Below are 15,593 nucleotides of genomic sequence, written 5' to 3' on the forward strand. Positions count from 1 at the left end.
GGGAGGGGCGGGGCGGAGAGAGGAGAGGGGCGGAGTAGAGAGAGGAGAGAGGCGGGGCGGAGAGAAGGGCGGAGCAGGGAGGGGCGGGGCGAAGACGGGAGGGGCGGGGCAGAGAGGGGAGGGGCGGGGAGGGGCAGGGCGGAGTCGTGCCTCTAAGCCTTGGCCCAGAATGCCGCGAAGGCAAGCTAAAAGTCAAACTTTTAACAGTCTTCTCAGGGGCTTGTGACATAGGAACAATACCTTCTTAGCTGAAACCTAGTCTTTTCCTTATTGTTCTTTGGTTTATTGTCTGGGTAGTTTTTGACTTTTAAAAATTAGCCTGAAAAAGTAAGGGTTCCTCTTAGGACATTTTTATTAATGTTCATATTCACTACTGATTACTTTCTCATGTCCCCACCTCAGTCCCTTCTTCTGGTCCCTTCCTTCTTGACTTGTGAGAGAAAACACTCGAAAATCATCATGCCCCAGTTATCTTTTGTTTTTCTCCTCCTTTTAGTCCCTTGCCCTCACTTTCTCTATGTTCCTTTTATTTGCGTGCATGCATATACATATGCATGTGGTTTAATCTACATTCTGATTAAGAGAAAATGCCCTATTTGTCTTTCTGACTTTGGGTTATTTTGCTTAACTTTGTTTGGGTTTATTTTGATCTTTTGATCAAGGTTTCTTAGTGTAGCCTGACTATTCTGGATCTAGCTCTGTAAATCAGGCTGGCCTCAAAGCCCCAGAGATCTATCTGCCTGCCTCTTTCTCCCAGGTGCTTAACTTATTAAATGACAGTGCCTATGGACACAATCTTAATTTCTGCCTTGTTTTATTCATTTAAAAGAGAGGAAGGAAGACTTTGAAAAGCATTGGGAATGTGAATGTAGCCATGGTGTAAACATATAGACTTTGTTTCTGAATATTTAGTTAAAAGTCAGTTGTTTTTCAAAGTGTCTATGGAGCAATCTCATTGAATTGGGGAAATTCAACTATTTTACACTCTTTTACCACTTATTTCATTCCCTCTTTAATACACTTATAACTTTATGTATAAATGGTGGTATAATTTTTAAACATACTAAATAAAATTATAAGTGAGATGCCTTACAAAAGTAGTAAATAAGCAAAGTAAATCACACTGCTAGTGTTATGGGGATTCGAGAGAGTTAAGTGTATTGAGGTTGGATGTGGTTGGTGGTCCATACCTGTAATTTCAACCAGGAGTGTTGTTGGCAATTTAAGACAAGGCTGGTGCATATAGTGAATTCGGTGCCAGCCAGGGTTACATAGTGTGAAACCTGCCTAAAAAATAAAATAAGAAATAAATGTTGCATTAAACATAGAAAATATTTAATTTGTGCTATTTTATTAGCATGCAGCTTAAATAAATCAGTTTCATTGTGCTCCTCTCTCAGGTCTTCCATGATGTTTCTGAAGAAGACTAATTCTGAGACACAGAAACATCGATATGGTCTACCATACAAGAGATCTGAGACATACTATCATTCAGGTGAAAGGATTTTCCTGTTATAAAAATTTATAACTTGTTAGTAATATGGAATGTGATAAAGGGGTGTTTTCTCAAATGTATGTGTATTTCCTATATTTGATACAGTATAGTGGTCTTCAAAAACATTAGTTTTCATTTTTCATTTTACTTGGTCTTTTTCTTTCAGCTAGAAATCCATTAAAAATCAGCATTGAATTTTAAATTCAGTTTTATCATATGATCAAAGTACACAACTATTAGCAATGTCTTGTTTTTAAATTTGTTTTATTCAATTAAAATATAATTACATAATTTCTTCCTCCCTCTTCTCCATCCAGTCCTGCCCATGTCCTTCCCCTCCCTCTCATATCTAGTCTTCTAAAATTAATGTTGTCGTACATATGCAAATAAATACATAACAACTTGTTGAGTCTGTTTACTGTTACATGTATGTATATGCTTATTGAAGCTGAACATTTGGTATTGGGAAGCTCATTCCTAGAGAAGACCAATTCTTCCTTTCTCTGCAGACTTTAATTTACTATAGCTCTTCATCTAGGAGTATAGTTCCATGAAAATTTCCCCATTCCTGCTGTACTGTCAGCTGATGATGTCATGGTTCAGGTCTTTTTTAATCAAACCTAAGATTGTTGAGATTTCAGAGGTGTGGCCTCCCTGTCATATCTAGAAATCACAGGTGTGCAGCAGACTTAGTGAGTCCCTGTATTTTACAATCTTTCTGCTCCCTCTTCTGAAATGTTCTCTGAGCCTAAAATGTAGGGATTGTGTTTCAGATGTATCAGCAAGGGCTAGCTTCCCCACAGTCAGTTGTTGTCTCTGCTGCATTTTGACCAGTTCTGGCTTTCTTTGTCTGAGCAGCCCTTAAGTTCCGTTAGACAACACATCAATTAAATAGCATTTAGGTTGTTTCCATTTCCTAGCTGTTGTGACTAGAGTAACAAATTAAGTGCAGTCGCATAGGCATAGGCACAGGCAAGGAGTGGTGTGGCTGTGTCACCTGGTAGATTTACTTGTAGCTTTTTAAGAATTCTCTACAATGATTTCCAGAGTTGGCTGCACCAGTTTGCGGTCCCACCAACAATGAATAGGCACTCTCCTTTCCCTGCATCCTTGCCAGTATCTGGTGTCAGTTGTTTTCTTAATCTTAGCCATCTTTTCTTCCCTTTACTAATGGCTGAATCTAAAATTTCCTCAGAACGTCTTTGATTCTTCATTTTATTTTCTCTGCTTAATCTGGTATATTGATGAAACTTTCTTTTGTATTTTATTTGATTCATTGAGTTTTAATTTCCAATATTTCTGCTTGATTTTTTAAATATCAGTCTCCTTGATGAATATCTCATCTGTGTCATTGACTTCTCATGAGGGTCCTGAGTTGGTTTTCTTACTCCATTCATCTACTTGTTTATGTCTTCTTTGAAGTCACTGATCATTTTTACACATGGAATTTTGAATTGTTTTTCCACTATTTCAACTATTTTAGTAGCCTTGAAATCAGTAAGTCAAGAATTATGACCATTTTGAGTAATAATGTGCTCTTGATTTTTCATGTTTCTTGTGTGTTGTGCTTTGTATATCTGTTAGTATGGCTATCTGGCTATCTCTCCTGCTTTCTTTTGAGTTATGGAAATTGGAAGAATACAGGAGAAGCAAGGTTAAAAAGAGGAGGGAAGGAAGGAAGGAAGGAAGGAAGAAAGGAAGGAAGAAAGGAAGGAAGGAAGGAAGGAAGGAAAGAAAGAAAGAATATTAGGAAAAGGATAATAAAACAGTGACTGAATTTATAATAAAGAAAACAAGTAAACAAAATTAGGCAGATGGTAGATAACTAAAACAAACCACTTAAAAGTTTTTAAAACTAATGTCAAAATAATGCTTTGGGATGAGACTTTTTGTTTGCCTCCCCTACCAATTGGGAGGCTATCCCCACTATCCTCTATAATTCAGGATATCTGGCCCTGTGTTGAGGTACTTGATCCATTTAGGGTTGAATATTATGTAGGGTGAGAAGTATGGATCTGCTTGCATTATTCTACACAGAGACATCCAATTTGACCAGAACCTTTTGTTGAAGGTGCTATCTTTATCGGGTATGTATTTCTGGCTAATTTCCCAAAAGTCAGGTGTCTGTAGGTTGTGGTTATATCTGGGTCTTCAGGTTAATTCACTTGATTATGTATCTGTTTTTATGCCAATACCATGCTGTTTTTATTGCTATAGCTCTGTAGTACAGTTTTGGTGATGGTGATACCTCCATCAGTTATTTTATTATTCAGAAGTATTTTAGCTATCCTGGGTATTTGTGTTTCCATATGAAGCTCAAAACTGTTCTTTCCGTTTCTGTGAAGGATTGTGTTAGAATTTTGGTGTTCATTATGTTGAATCAGTATATTATTGCTTTTTGTAGGATGGCCATTTTTACTATATTAACCCTACCAATCCACGAGGATGGGTGATCTGTCTTCTGATATTAAAAAAATGTCTTAAAGTTTTTATCATACAAGTCTTTGAATGTTTGGTTAGAGTTACCCACAAGATATTTTATTCTTCGTTTTGAGGCTTCTTTTTGTGATTTTCTTCCCTGATTTTTTTTCCTGTCATTTGTATATGTTGAACTTCCGAAGCAGCATAAAGTTAGATTTCTGAGGCAGCTTAAGGAAACAAGAGGCAGAAAAAGAGACCAGTCTGACCTCAGCAGACAGGACTGTTTTAGGCAGGACTCTTTTATTTCAAACAGCCAGGAGCAGACACAGATGGAAAGAGATGTCTGCTGAAGAGGGAAGGGGATACTTGGAGTTTATATAAGGGGTTTTGGGAATGCAACTTTTGTGGTTATGTGTGAGTCTGCAGTTTCTCCCTCATGTAGTTGTTTGTTCAGACAAGGCCATTTTATCCTTACCAATTTTCTTGCCCCATCTATCAGGATGTGGGTCATAGTGGGCAACTGATTTTGGCAATGTAATGAGGGGGAAGAGACTGAAGTTTTAATGTATGCTTTTGGTTAGTCTCTGGCAGTTCGTTTGAGGTTTAGTCTAACATTGTGTAAGTGTACGAATTTGTGTGTTAATTTTGTATCCTAGTACTTTGCAGAAGTAAAAGTCTCATGGTAGAAATTTTAGCATCATTTATGTATAAAATAGTATCTTCTACAAATAAAGATACTTTGACTTCTCCTTTTCCTATCGTATCCTTTGATTTCCTTCAGTTGTTTTATTGCTCTAGATAAAACTTGAAGTACTACATTGAATAGATTTGGAGAGAGTGGACATCTTTGTCTTGTTCCTGATATTAGTGTAACTGAGTTTTTCCATTTAAGTTGACATTGGCTGTGGGCTTACTGTAAATCACCCTTTTTATGTTTAGGTGTGTTCCTTCTATCCCTAGTCTGTCCAGGACTTTTATCATGCAGGGGTGTAGGGCCTTTCTACATCTAATGAGATAATCCTATGGTTCGTGTCTTTCAGCCTGTTTATGTGGTAGATTAATTACATTTACCTTTATATGTGTTGAACATTCCTGCATCATGGGGGGTGATCTTTCTGCAAGTATTTTATTGAGACTTTTTTCATCTATATTGACAAGGGAAAATGGTCTATAATTTACTGTCATTTTTAAATCTTTGTGTGATTTAGGTGTTGGGATAATTGTGTCTTGTAAAAAGAGTTAGGCAGTGTTCCTTCTGCTTCTGTTTTGTAGGATGATTTGAGGAGTGCTAGCTTTGATTCCTCTTTGAAGGTCTGGTTGAAATCTGTGCTCAATCCTTCTGTCCTTAAGCTTTCTTTTCTTCTTTGCGGGGGAGGAGGGGTTGTAAGAATTTTAGTTTTTGTTCTATTTCACTGAAGGATATGGAGTCTTTAAATTTCACATCTGATCTTGATTTTAACTGTGGTAAGTTGTATATGTCAAGAAACTTTTTTGTTTATTTTAGATTTTCTAGGTTGTTGGACTACTGATTTTTAAAATATGTCCTTAAGATTCTCTGGATTTTCTTGCTGTGATGTGCCTCAGCATTCCAGGTGTTGAGATTATAGAAGCCCTTTCCAGATCAAATCCCTTCCAGATCAAAATGACTCCTAAAAAAAAAAAAAAAAAGATAATCAGCCTGAGTTTCTGAATTTTTACTTAATGAGGAACCTGGCATTGGAGGAAGTTAGGTGAATTGTGGAAAGTAGTGTAGCTTTTTTTAATCAACAGGAAAACATGTTCATCTTGTTGTTGATAATAAATTGTCTCTCTTATACTAAACATGGTGATAGATCTTCAAACTTGTGTTGTTCCTACTTTCAGAATACAAAATGAATCATAACCGTGATTTTCAAGGAAGAAAGAGAGGTGTGAATTATATCTGGAATAAATTTGACAGGAAGAACAATCGTTATGATCACTACGGGTATGTGCTTCCACCTTCAAAATTCCAAGAGAAATAATAAAAACCTGGTAATAAGGGAGTCCACGAGCACTCCAAAGTAACATAATGTCTAAGTAGCTCAACTGACAGGTAGCAGCCCTGGGACTGTGCACCTCTTTCACTCTCTGTGGTCTTCATTCACTGGGAAACTGAAGAGTAATAGAGATTGAATACTAGCTAGGCCACTCTAATTGTAGTCATGGTGTTACTGTGGGGACAATTCATAAAATACGTTCTTAGCATTTATAGCCACTTTGTTTCTCTCTCTTTCCTAGTGCTCCGTATGACATGAGGATGAAAAGGAGGAGAGAAAGATTCAGTTATGAGGACCAATATTTTCTTAATGTGTGGGATGATAGAAAAACTGAGGAGGGCAAAACAGATCTGGATGCTGTAAATCGAACCGGGGAGAAATGGTACAAGGTCACAGTGAGTATCCTGATAAGGTTTGCATTAGCTACACTATTGTGGATCCTAAAAGAAGGAAGATCATATTGATCACAGCCAATCAGTTACCTGAAGAAATGCTATTGCATGGAGAAAGGATAAATCTAGGACAGGATATCTGATATGCCACACCTATGAAAGTGTTGTTTGGCCCCTAGGTTGAGAACCACTGGTCTAGAAGACATGTGTTTAGCACAAAAACAAAGACCCATATAAGCAGTCCCTTTAGATTTTAGTTCTTTAAAGCTAGGTAGATCACTAGATAAAGAGTTCAAGAAAGATTACTTGGTAGTTAAGTCTGTTCTCCATCCTGATTCAATGGTGTCTCTCGTCTCTCCTATTCTTTATTTGTAAATGTAGATTCCAAGTGGAAGAAAATACGAGAAGACATGGCTAATGAATTCGATCCAGAACCTCTGTAGTGTGCCCTTCATCCCTGTTGATGTAAGAAGGCTGGAGAAGCCAGGGAAACACAAGGGAACAGAGGAGGGAGGTCTGGCTTGGCAGGAGTGAGCTGCTGGCTTCTAACATGCTTCGTTTTTCCCTTTCATTTCCTGTAGTTCCACTATGACAAAAATCGGGCCCGGTTCTTTGTTCAGAATGCTAAGACTGCCTCTGCGTTAAAGGAAGTCAGCTACAAGATTAGTGATGAAACAAGCACAAAAGTGTGTACTAACAACATTCTCCAGTAACTAGTCCTGGAATGGGTGGCGACAGGCCAAGGGTTGAGCATCACCTTTGGAATTTGAGATCACAGTATTTATCCTCCTCTCCTTCTCACAGATATCTATCTTTGTCAGTCCTTCTGTTGTACCTTATTCTGTGCAAAACAAGTTTACATCAGAACAAATGGCACATCTAAAGGTAATGCAGACTCAAGACATGTTGTGTGTCCACTTCCCAGACCCACCTCCTTTCCTTCTTACTCCCTGACATTCAGGACACTATGAACCCCAGAGCCTTTGAGCCATTCTGTTTACCTCTATCTCTTCAGAAATCTATGATGAAACGGTATGATGCCTCCCAAAAAGCTCTGGACCTTGAGAAGTTCCGATTTGACCAGGGTATGGGTAACTAAAGTAATTCTTGGTCATGTGAGGGTAGATTGATCTTCCTAAGAGGAAAACATAGGGATGGTAACTTTGGGAAGGGTGTCTATACCAGTGCTGGTGGTCCAAGTAGACCCCTGACAGCCTTCTACTTCCTTTTGTTCCACTTTCTGAAGACCTAATGGACAAGGATATAGACATGATGCTGAATCGAAGAAGCTGCATGGTTGCCACACTACAGATCATTCAAAGCAATATCCCTGAAGTGAGGCCATAGATTCTGCACATCTCTTTAAGTAGAGGGTTGGAGAAGATGGGATGAAGGGGAAAATGTCACCAAGGCACCAGAAAAGTAACCATATCTTGAACTCTTCCTCTCTGAAAGCTGTTGTCCTTGAACTTGAAAAACAACAAATTGTACCAGCTGGATGGACTGTGTGACATGACGGAGAAGGCCCCTCAAGTTAAGATTCTGAACCTCTCCCAAAATAAAGTGAGACATGAGAAGGGAGCACTGTGAGTTGGGCTGATCGTGGGTAGTGGGTGCATACCAGGATGATGGTAAGATGCAGGCAGAGACTCTGAGAGAGGGTGGAGGCTGCAGATACTGGGCCTCAAGGTTTCTTTCCTTGAGACAGCTTTACCAGTTCTTCCCCATCTTTATCAGCTGAAGTCAATCACGGAGTTGGATAAGTTGAAAGAACTGAAGCTGGAAGAGCTGTGCCTAGAAGGGAACCCCCTCTGTAACTGCTTCTCAGATCATGATGAGTATATAAGGTACACAATTGCTGCCAAGTCCTTTTTTCCTTCATTGCCAGTGTCTTAGTTTTCTTTCTCATTGCTATGATAAACTGCTAAAAGCTACTTAAGAGACAAACAGCTTATTTGGCCCACAGGATCAGGTTATGGTTCATCATTGCTTTGAAGTTAAGGTGGTAGGAACTTGAAGCAACTGGTCGTATCACATTCACAGTCAGGAGCAGAAAGCAGTGAATTAATGGATGCATACTAGTGCTCCACTCAGTTTTGTTCACCCAGTCCAAAGCCTAGCAAATGAGATGGTGCCACTTATATTCTTGGTGGGTCTTCCCACACCAACCCAATTAAGAAATTCCCTCAAAGGCATGCCATTGGCCAGCCTAGTATAGACAGGTTTTCACTGAGACTCCTTACTTGAGTGATTCTACTTTTAGGACAAGTCCAAAATCAAAACTAACCACCACAGGCACCATTATCCACTGGTAGCTTGAGCTACTCTTCTTATGTACTTTTGTAAGAGTAGGTACCTCTGATCCTCTGGGAGGAAAACAGGCCCTGCCTTCCCTATATGCTCAGCTATTCTCTCAGACATCCTTTCCTTCTTACCCTACCCCTTTCCCTTTCACCCAGTGTGGGCTGTTTTTCTCACATCAGAATATCTGGATTCCACCAGAATCTTCCAATGCCTCATACCAATGGTACCATCCTTCCCCTCCTGTCCTGAGAGGAGCCTTCTGTTCTTGTTTCTGAACTATCACCTCATTTGTCCCAGGATGCCCTGAAGGCTGACCTGCTCTAAGCTGAGGGCTGAGACCCTGGGTTATGCACACATGGCCATTATTTCCTCTGGCCTTTTGTTGGGAGCTTTACCCTCCTTGAATGGAAATGTGAACTCCCTAGATGGAGGATCCAGAAAAGGGCTGCCATCAGGTAGCAGAAAGCAGAAGAGGTTGGAAAGATGGAAAGACAAGCCCCCAGAGGCCTCCATATCTCTCTTCTTCCTTCTCTACTTACTTACCAAGTAACCTACCTACCTTTTGCATCAACCTACATAGTGTACAGCCTACGACAAGGATATTTGACTCCTAGGATAAGACTCCCATTCAGGCAGGCACAGGTGCACAGGGATCTTCAGGAGACAATGAAGACCATAAGGAATGGCCACATGCTCTTCATCCTGTTTTGAGCTTGATCACACACCTTGCGTATCTTCTCCAGACGAACAACTTCTGCCCCTAAGAAGTCCCATTACCCCAGACTGAGGTCAGCATAGGAAAAACATGAGCCTGCATTAGTGAGCCCAGAACTGTAAAGTCTTTGCTTTGTGTCCCAGGACCAGCTCGAGGCTGGAGGGAAAATGATTGCTGCAGCGGAGCCCTTTACTCCTCTAGTAACCATATCCATAATTGACTTCTAGCACCAGGCTACACAGATAATCTCCTATTCTTTTATTGTAGCTTGCTCTATCTTCTTAAGTTTCCCTCATATATCCCTTGACCTTACTTTAACTCCATCTCTGTTGCCACCACCCCATTTTCCTGTTTCTTGAGTCCTCAGCTTGCCTTCCCTCACTCCCTGTCCCAGGATTCTCTAAAACACTGGATATCTAACAAGGTGGCAGAGCCCTGGGTTGCTCTGGTTGTTGAAGTGCCTTGCTCCCTGCAAATCCTTCTATGGGTACTCTGAAGAAAGAATACAGGCAAGGAGATAAAAGAAGCCATGGACCATAGGCTCCCAATGTAGCTTCTTCTGTCCCTGGAGAAGTGGCCAGTGCAGTGGGGGTGGGATGTACTCCAGGGAAAGAAGAGGGAGGAGAACAATCTAAAGCCCCCAAAGGAATAAAAGCTAGCTAGACTTGAACTGCAAATCACATCTTTTGGCTTTGCTTTTATTGTTTGTTTGTTTGTTTGTTTTACAGTGCTATACGGGATCTATTTCCCATGTTGTTGCGTCTGGTAAGTCTGCCTTGAACAGTGTCTTTACTTCACTCATAAATGACATCCACATCTGTCCTAAAATTGATTTTCATGTACATTACGTGTTTGTATCAGATCATCATTCATTTTAGATGATGTGGAAGGAAGCAGGGTTATAATTGCTCCCGGAAATTCCCATGGTGATATAGTGAGGCTCTGCTTGAAGGTGGTGGTGGTCTTGGTGGCGGTAGCAGTGTGTGTGCGTGTGTGTGTGCATGTGTGTGTGTGTGTTGTGTGCATGTGAATATTTTTCTGGGGAGAATATTGATGTGTTTTTCAGCCTTTATTTTTCCTTGGGTTTTTGGATTTTCTTAGACAGCAAATGCCATTTATTGACCCATGCACTGCTAACCTTCTCTTCCTTTCCTCAGGACGGCAGGGAGCTAATAGTACCAACAAGAATGGACATCGAGACCCCCCAACCATGCAAGGTGGAGGCCCCCCAACCATGCAAGATGGAGGCACCTCAACCATGCAAGGTGGAGACACCTCAACCATGCAAGGTGGAGGCTCCCCAACCATGCAAGGTGAGAAAGGACCAAGAAGGATGTGTGGTGTTCTAAAAGACACTTTGTTATATACATAGTCTGAAATGACTTTCTGTTTCAGGAAACCTGTAATGAATCTGAACTCATCAAAAATCTAGTTCTACAATTTCTGAAAGAGTAAGTACCCCATAAGAACTACAAGTAATGACTACAAGTAAGAACTACAAGAAATGTGGGGGAAGCTGAGCCAAGTTGGACTACCTTATCAAATTTTGCCCATAGCTGATTTCAGGTCTCTTAGTGTTCAACCCACAGAGATAACCTCTTGTACACTTTCTGCTCCTTACTCCTCCTAGATACTACTTGTTTTATGACAATGGAGATCGACTTCGTCTCCTCGATGCTTACCATGACCAGGCCTGCTTCTCTCTATCCGTTCCTTTCAATGTTAGTGACCCAGACTTGTGAGTATCTCAGCTCAAGTTCTGTTTTGGAGCAGTGTACCTCCACTTAGAAAGTGCCTGTGTTGGATAAAACATGGTGTTCTCTTCCTCTTTTCTCCCAGCTACAACTTGGAAGAGTATTTCAAATATAACAGAGATATAAAGAGGCAACAAGACTCAAGTAAGTGTGATAGAGAGGACTGGGCAGGGTAAGGGAGTAAAGGGGACAGTTTTTGGGGTCAGTGGTCAAGTTGAATCAGGCTTGTGATCTTTGCTTTTTCACTCCTCTATAGACAAGCGAATGCAGTTGCTGAAACACACAAAACATGATATCGTGAACTCTCTTAGCTTGTTGCCCAAAACTCAGCATGATCTTTGCTCTTTCTGGGTGGACTTATGTTTCCACACGGTGAGTGCCTGGTTCTTCTGTAAGTCATACCCAGAAATCTGGAGGTAGGTAGGATCCTGAGCTCATAGCTCATACCATCATCCCTTTCAGGAGATGATGCTCTGTTTTTCTGTGAATGGACTGTTCAAGGAAGGTGAGTATCTGTAGAGTTTCCTTTCTAGATCCCCTTGTGCTTCCTCCACTAGATGGGTACCTCTGGGCAGTCGTCCAGTTTCTCTCATTCTGTACCTTTCCTTCCTGTCCTTCTCCATGTTCTACTGCCCACAAACCATCCTAACCTGACTTTGTCCATGCCATTCTAATGAATTGCTCCCAGGTAAGGGACCCAGACTATGGGGTTTGTTGCTTCTCATTTCCAGCTCGATACTCTGTAGCTTTGGGCCAGTTTTGTAACATCTCCAGTTCTCTATTTGTACAGTGTGACTAATTAAACTTAATCTATGTGATAAATGTGAAAAAGATCAATCCAACACTGGAAGTGATTTATCCCAGGCTTCAAAATGTTGTAAGGGACACATCAAATGGGAATGAATTGCCCTCCCCATTCATGCCATACCCTCCTGACTGATTATGCCAATAAGTGACTGATTCTGACCCCTTCAGCATAAAACCCTGACTTGAGAATACTATTTGAGTATGTAAATAAGATGCTATTCTAAGAAAGCATTATTGTTTCTCATCCTTAAGTGGAAGGAAAATGTCAAGGCTGCATCCGTGCCTTCACGAGGATCTTCATTGCTATCCCTTGCAGCAATTCAAGGTCTGTTGTGTTGCTTCTGGAAATTCCTACACCTGCCCAAAGCCATCAGTGTGACAATATGATAGCGCAGTTCTCAGGGTATTTTCAATATTCTAGAAGGCCAACAGATAAACCCAACAATTAAGCTTTGTGTTTGAGAGTATGAACTTTGGGATTGGGATACTAGGTTCTTTCCTGATAGGATATTTGCATGTTGTGTAATTGGCCAAGACATGGGACTTATCTCTGAGTCAGAGTCTTCCTTTGTTGTGCAGGGTAAATACATTGGGGTAAAATTCAAAACTCTAGTCAAGTTGGTCTTTAAAACGATGATCTTTATATGGGATAGATAGAGAGAGCCAAACAAGGGTGTTGGGAGCCAGGCACAGATGGAATGTGAAAACAATCTGGTTAGTGATTGGCAGTTAGTATAAAGTTGCCATTGATAATGTAGGCTTATCCATTTCTTTGTCTTGGTGTCCATTTTTTCTTCAGAATTTGCATCATGAATGATGAATTGATTGTGAGAAATGCCAGTCCCAATGAGATACAAAAGGCCTTCACCTCGTTGCCTGCACTCGACACTTCATTCAAGCCTTTACTCTCTGAAGAGCAGCAGGAGATGGTGAAGTCTTTCTCTGTGCAATCTGGAATGAAACTTGATTGGTCTCAGAAGTGAGTATAGAATTTGCGCAGAAATGGGTGGGGCGAGAGACCAAGCAAATAATGGTACTTTGCAGGCAATTTGAAAAATAATTATGATATTTTACTTCCCCTTCCCAAAGTGAGTTTAGGAATGTATGTTCTAATCTATACTGATATTTTAAAAAGGATTTTGAAACACCACAACATCCTTGTGGCATATCTTGTATATAGAAAATCATAAAGAATACACTAAGAAACTACTAGAAGTGAAAAACAAATTCAAAATATTTTTAGGATATAAGATTAATAATGCAATAATTATTTGCATTTCTATGTATTAATATTAAATATACCAAAACTATATTAAGAAAACAGTTTCATTTATAGAAGTATAAAGAGGAAAAAGTACCAAAAAACTATAAGGGGGAGCAGTAGAGTCTAACAGATGAACAAAGTCTTCCCACCAATATCTACTCACATAAACATGCTGAACAGTATTCCAGCACCAATTGACCAGGGTAATAACTTGGAATATCATGTGGAAAACCGTTGTGTCTACTTTTACTATGACAAAGTGATGAAAAGAAGCATCATAGAAGACAGGAAATACAGAGTCCATGTGTCTTCATTACTGTTCTATTGCTATAAAGAGATATCATGACCAAGGCAGTTATAAAAGAACTATTTTCTTATAAAATATTTAATTGGGGTCTTGCTTACAATTTTAAAAGATTGTTCCATGATGATCATCATGGCAGAAAGCAGACAGGCATGGGGCTGGAGCAGTAGCTGAGAACTTTTATCTTGATCTTGCAGTTTACAGAGAGAGACTTTTGAAGCTCACTCCCAGTAACACACCTCTTCCAAAATGGCCACACCTCCTAAACCTTCTCAAACAGTTCCACTCCCAGAGTAACTAAACATCAAAATATGAGTGTATGGAAACCATTTTCATTGAAACCACCATACCATGTCATATATGCCATTCATAGAACTACTTCTCACTTGAGATAGAGTCCAGAACTTTGAAAACCAGTACTAGGTCCTCCTCAGTAAAACTGAGTGCTTGTTAGAGCCCCCACACCTCTTAACACCATGCAAATAGCTCATGACTGAACAAAGAGAATTATGTTAGTACAAGAGTAAAAAGGACAACTACTATCACCCACTTTCATTATGCAGTAATCAGTATAGGATAACTTCCAGATAGAAAAACATTTTAACACTTGCTTCAAGTAAGCTCAATGATCATAAAGTCAGAAATATTTCGATGCTCTTAAGAGAAACTTGAAAACTGTTTGGGTTTTGATCATGTTTTGCATCTGTTTGCTAAGTACCTTCAGTAAAATTTAAAATGTGATAGATGGCATACATTTGAGGATAAAGCATTCAGAACAGTTAGTAAACATGAAAAATCAGAGCTGGGGCAAAAGGTGAAGAGTGGAGAAAGTTCTGGGAACTTTGAGATAGTCTTAAACAGCAGATATTTGAGTTATTGGTGTTCGGGAAGGCACTTTTCTCAACTTACAAAGGAGTAGAAAGCTTATAGATAATAATGGAAAACTTCCTAAGCCTAGAGGAAGATAATGAATTTACAGACATATAAAGATTAAGGATCACTGTCCTAGTTTGTTTTCCTACAGTTGTGATAAATACCATTGTCAAAAGCAGTTTTGGGAGGAAATGGCTTGTTTGACTTACATATTGCAGTCAGTCATCATGGAAATACAAAGCAGTAACATGAAGGCAGGAGCTCAATTAGAGACCTTAGAGAAATGCCACTTACTGTTTTGCTCCCTGCTTAGCCTAGCTTCTTGTACAACCCTGGCCCACCCATACAGGGATGGGATTGCCCCTACTGAGATAATCCTGGCTACATCTATTAAAATCAAGAAAATGCCACATAAACATACTTATAGGCCAATCTTATGTAAGCAGTTCCCAAAATGGGATTTCCTCTTCCAAGCTGTGTCTAGTTCACAAGTAAGATTAGTTATAATCACTGATCTTAATTGACAATTCAATCCTGACATAACTTAGAATGAATCTGTTGTAGTTATATGATAGATTCTTGTGAACCAGACACACCTTGAAAGAAGAAACCCCAAATATGGAATTGATGACAGACTAAAGTAATGATACTACTAAAGTCCAACTTAGTAGCAGTTTTATTAACATTACTTATACAGGAACATAGATGAGGAACTGGTTACTCACAGCAAAAATGACTGAAAGACAGCAGCATGGCCAAAACCCATGGCAGCACTGATGCCAGTTCACAAAAGCAGGAAACCTAGAGTGCATTCCACAATCTATAAGCAGCTCAAGAGGCTGAAAAGCATCCTTTGTTATACTGAGCTTCTAGGCAGCTTAGTTCATCTCTGCTTCTTCCAGGCTACTTGGCTAGTCTTAGTGACTTTTAGGCAGCTCAGCTTGTCTCGGGGTGCCTCTTAGCAGTCCTTACTGCTTATATAGGCTTGAGGAGGAGGGAGCCAGGTGAATCTGGTCAGTTTCTGTGACATTTTGAAGCTATTGAGTTGTTTATTAAATGTTTCACGTTTAAAAAAATACTTTTAGCTTCCATCCAAATCCCCTCACATATGCCTCCTTGCTTTATTTCAAATTAATGACCTTTTTCATTAATTGTTCACTCTCTCATTAATTGTTCTCTCTCTCATTAATTGTTCTCTCTCTCTCTCTCTCTCTCTCTCTCTCTCTCTCTCTCTCTCTCTCTCTCT

General features: G+C 39.8%; 1 protein-coding gene across 1 annotated transcript in view; it reads left to right on the plus strand.

The window, feature by feature from the left end:
• Nxf5 (nuclear RNA export factor 5) overlaps positions 1–15,593 on the plus strand; it is a 31,679-nt gene that overhangs the window by 6,190 nt on the left and 9,896 nt on the right. The window contains exons 2-20 of the mRNA XM_028786242.1: positions 1,401–1,495; positions 5,780–5,882; positions 6,176–6,329; positions 6,708–6,791; positions 6,908–7,012; positions 7,131–7,211; positions 7,342–7,411; positions 7,573–7,661; positions 7,782–7,889; positions 8,064–8,173; positions 10,074–10,110; positions 10,503–10,562; positions 10,741–10,796; positions 10,976–11,083; positions 11,185–11,243; positions 11,356–11,471; positions 11,562–11,604; positions 12,159–12,231; positions 12,706–12,885. Coding sequence (XP_028642075.1) covers positions 1,401–1,495; positions 5,780–5,882; positions 6,176–6,329; positions 6,708–6,791; positions 6,908–7,012; positions 7,131–7,211; positions 7,342–7,411; positions 7,573–7,661; positions 7,782–7,889; positions 8,064–8,173; positions 10,074–10,110; positions 10,503–10,562; positions 10,741–10,796; positions 10,976–11,083; positions 11,185–11,243; positions 11,356–11,471; positions 11,562–11,604; positions 12,159–12,231; positions 12,706–12,885 — 1,731 coding nt within the window. The remainder of the gene's footprint in view (positions 1–1,400; positions 1,496–5,779; positions 5,883–6,175; positions 6,330–6,707; positions 6,792–6,907; positions 7,013–7,130; positions 7,212–7,341; positions 7,412–7,572; positions 7,662–7,781; positions 7,890–8,063; positions 8,174–10,073; positions 10,111–10,502; positions 10,563–10,740; positions 10,797–10,975; positions 11,084–11,184; positions 11,244–11,355; positions 11,472–11,561; positions 11,605–12,158; positions 12,232–12,705; positions 12,886–15,593) is intronic.

This window comes from Grammomys surdaster, unplaced genomic scaffold (genome assembly GCF_004785775.1).
Source record: "Grammomys surdaster isolate TR1022 unplaced genomic scaffold, NIH_TR_1.0 61, whole genome shotgun sequence".
In the NCBI taxonomy this organism is placed as follows: Eukaryota; Metazoa; Chordata; class Mammalia; order Rodentia; family Muridae; genus Grammomys; species Grammomys surdaster.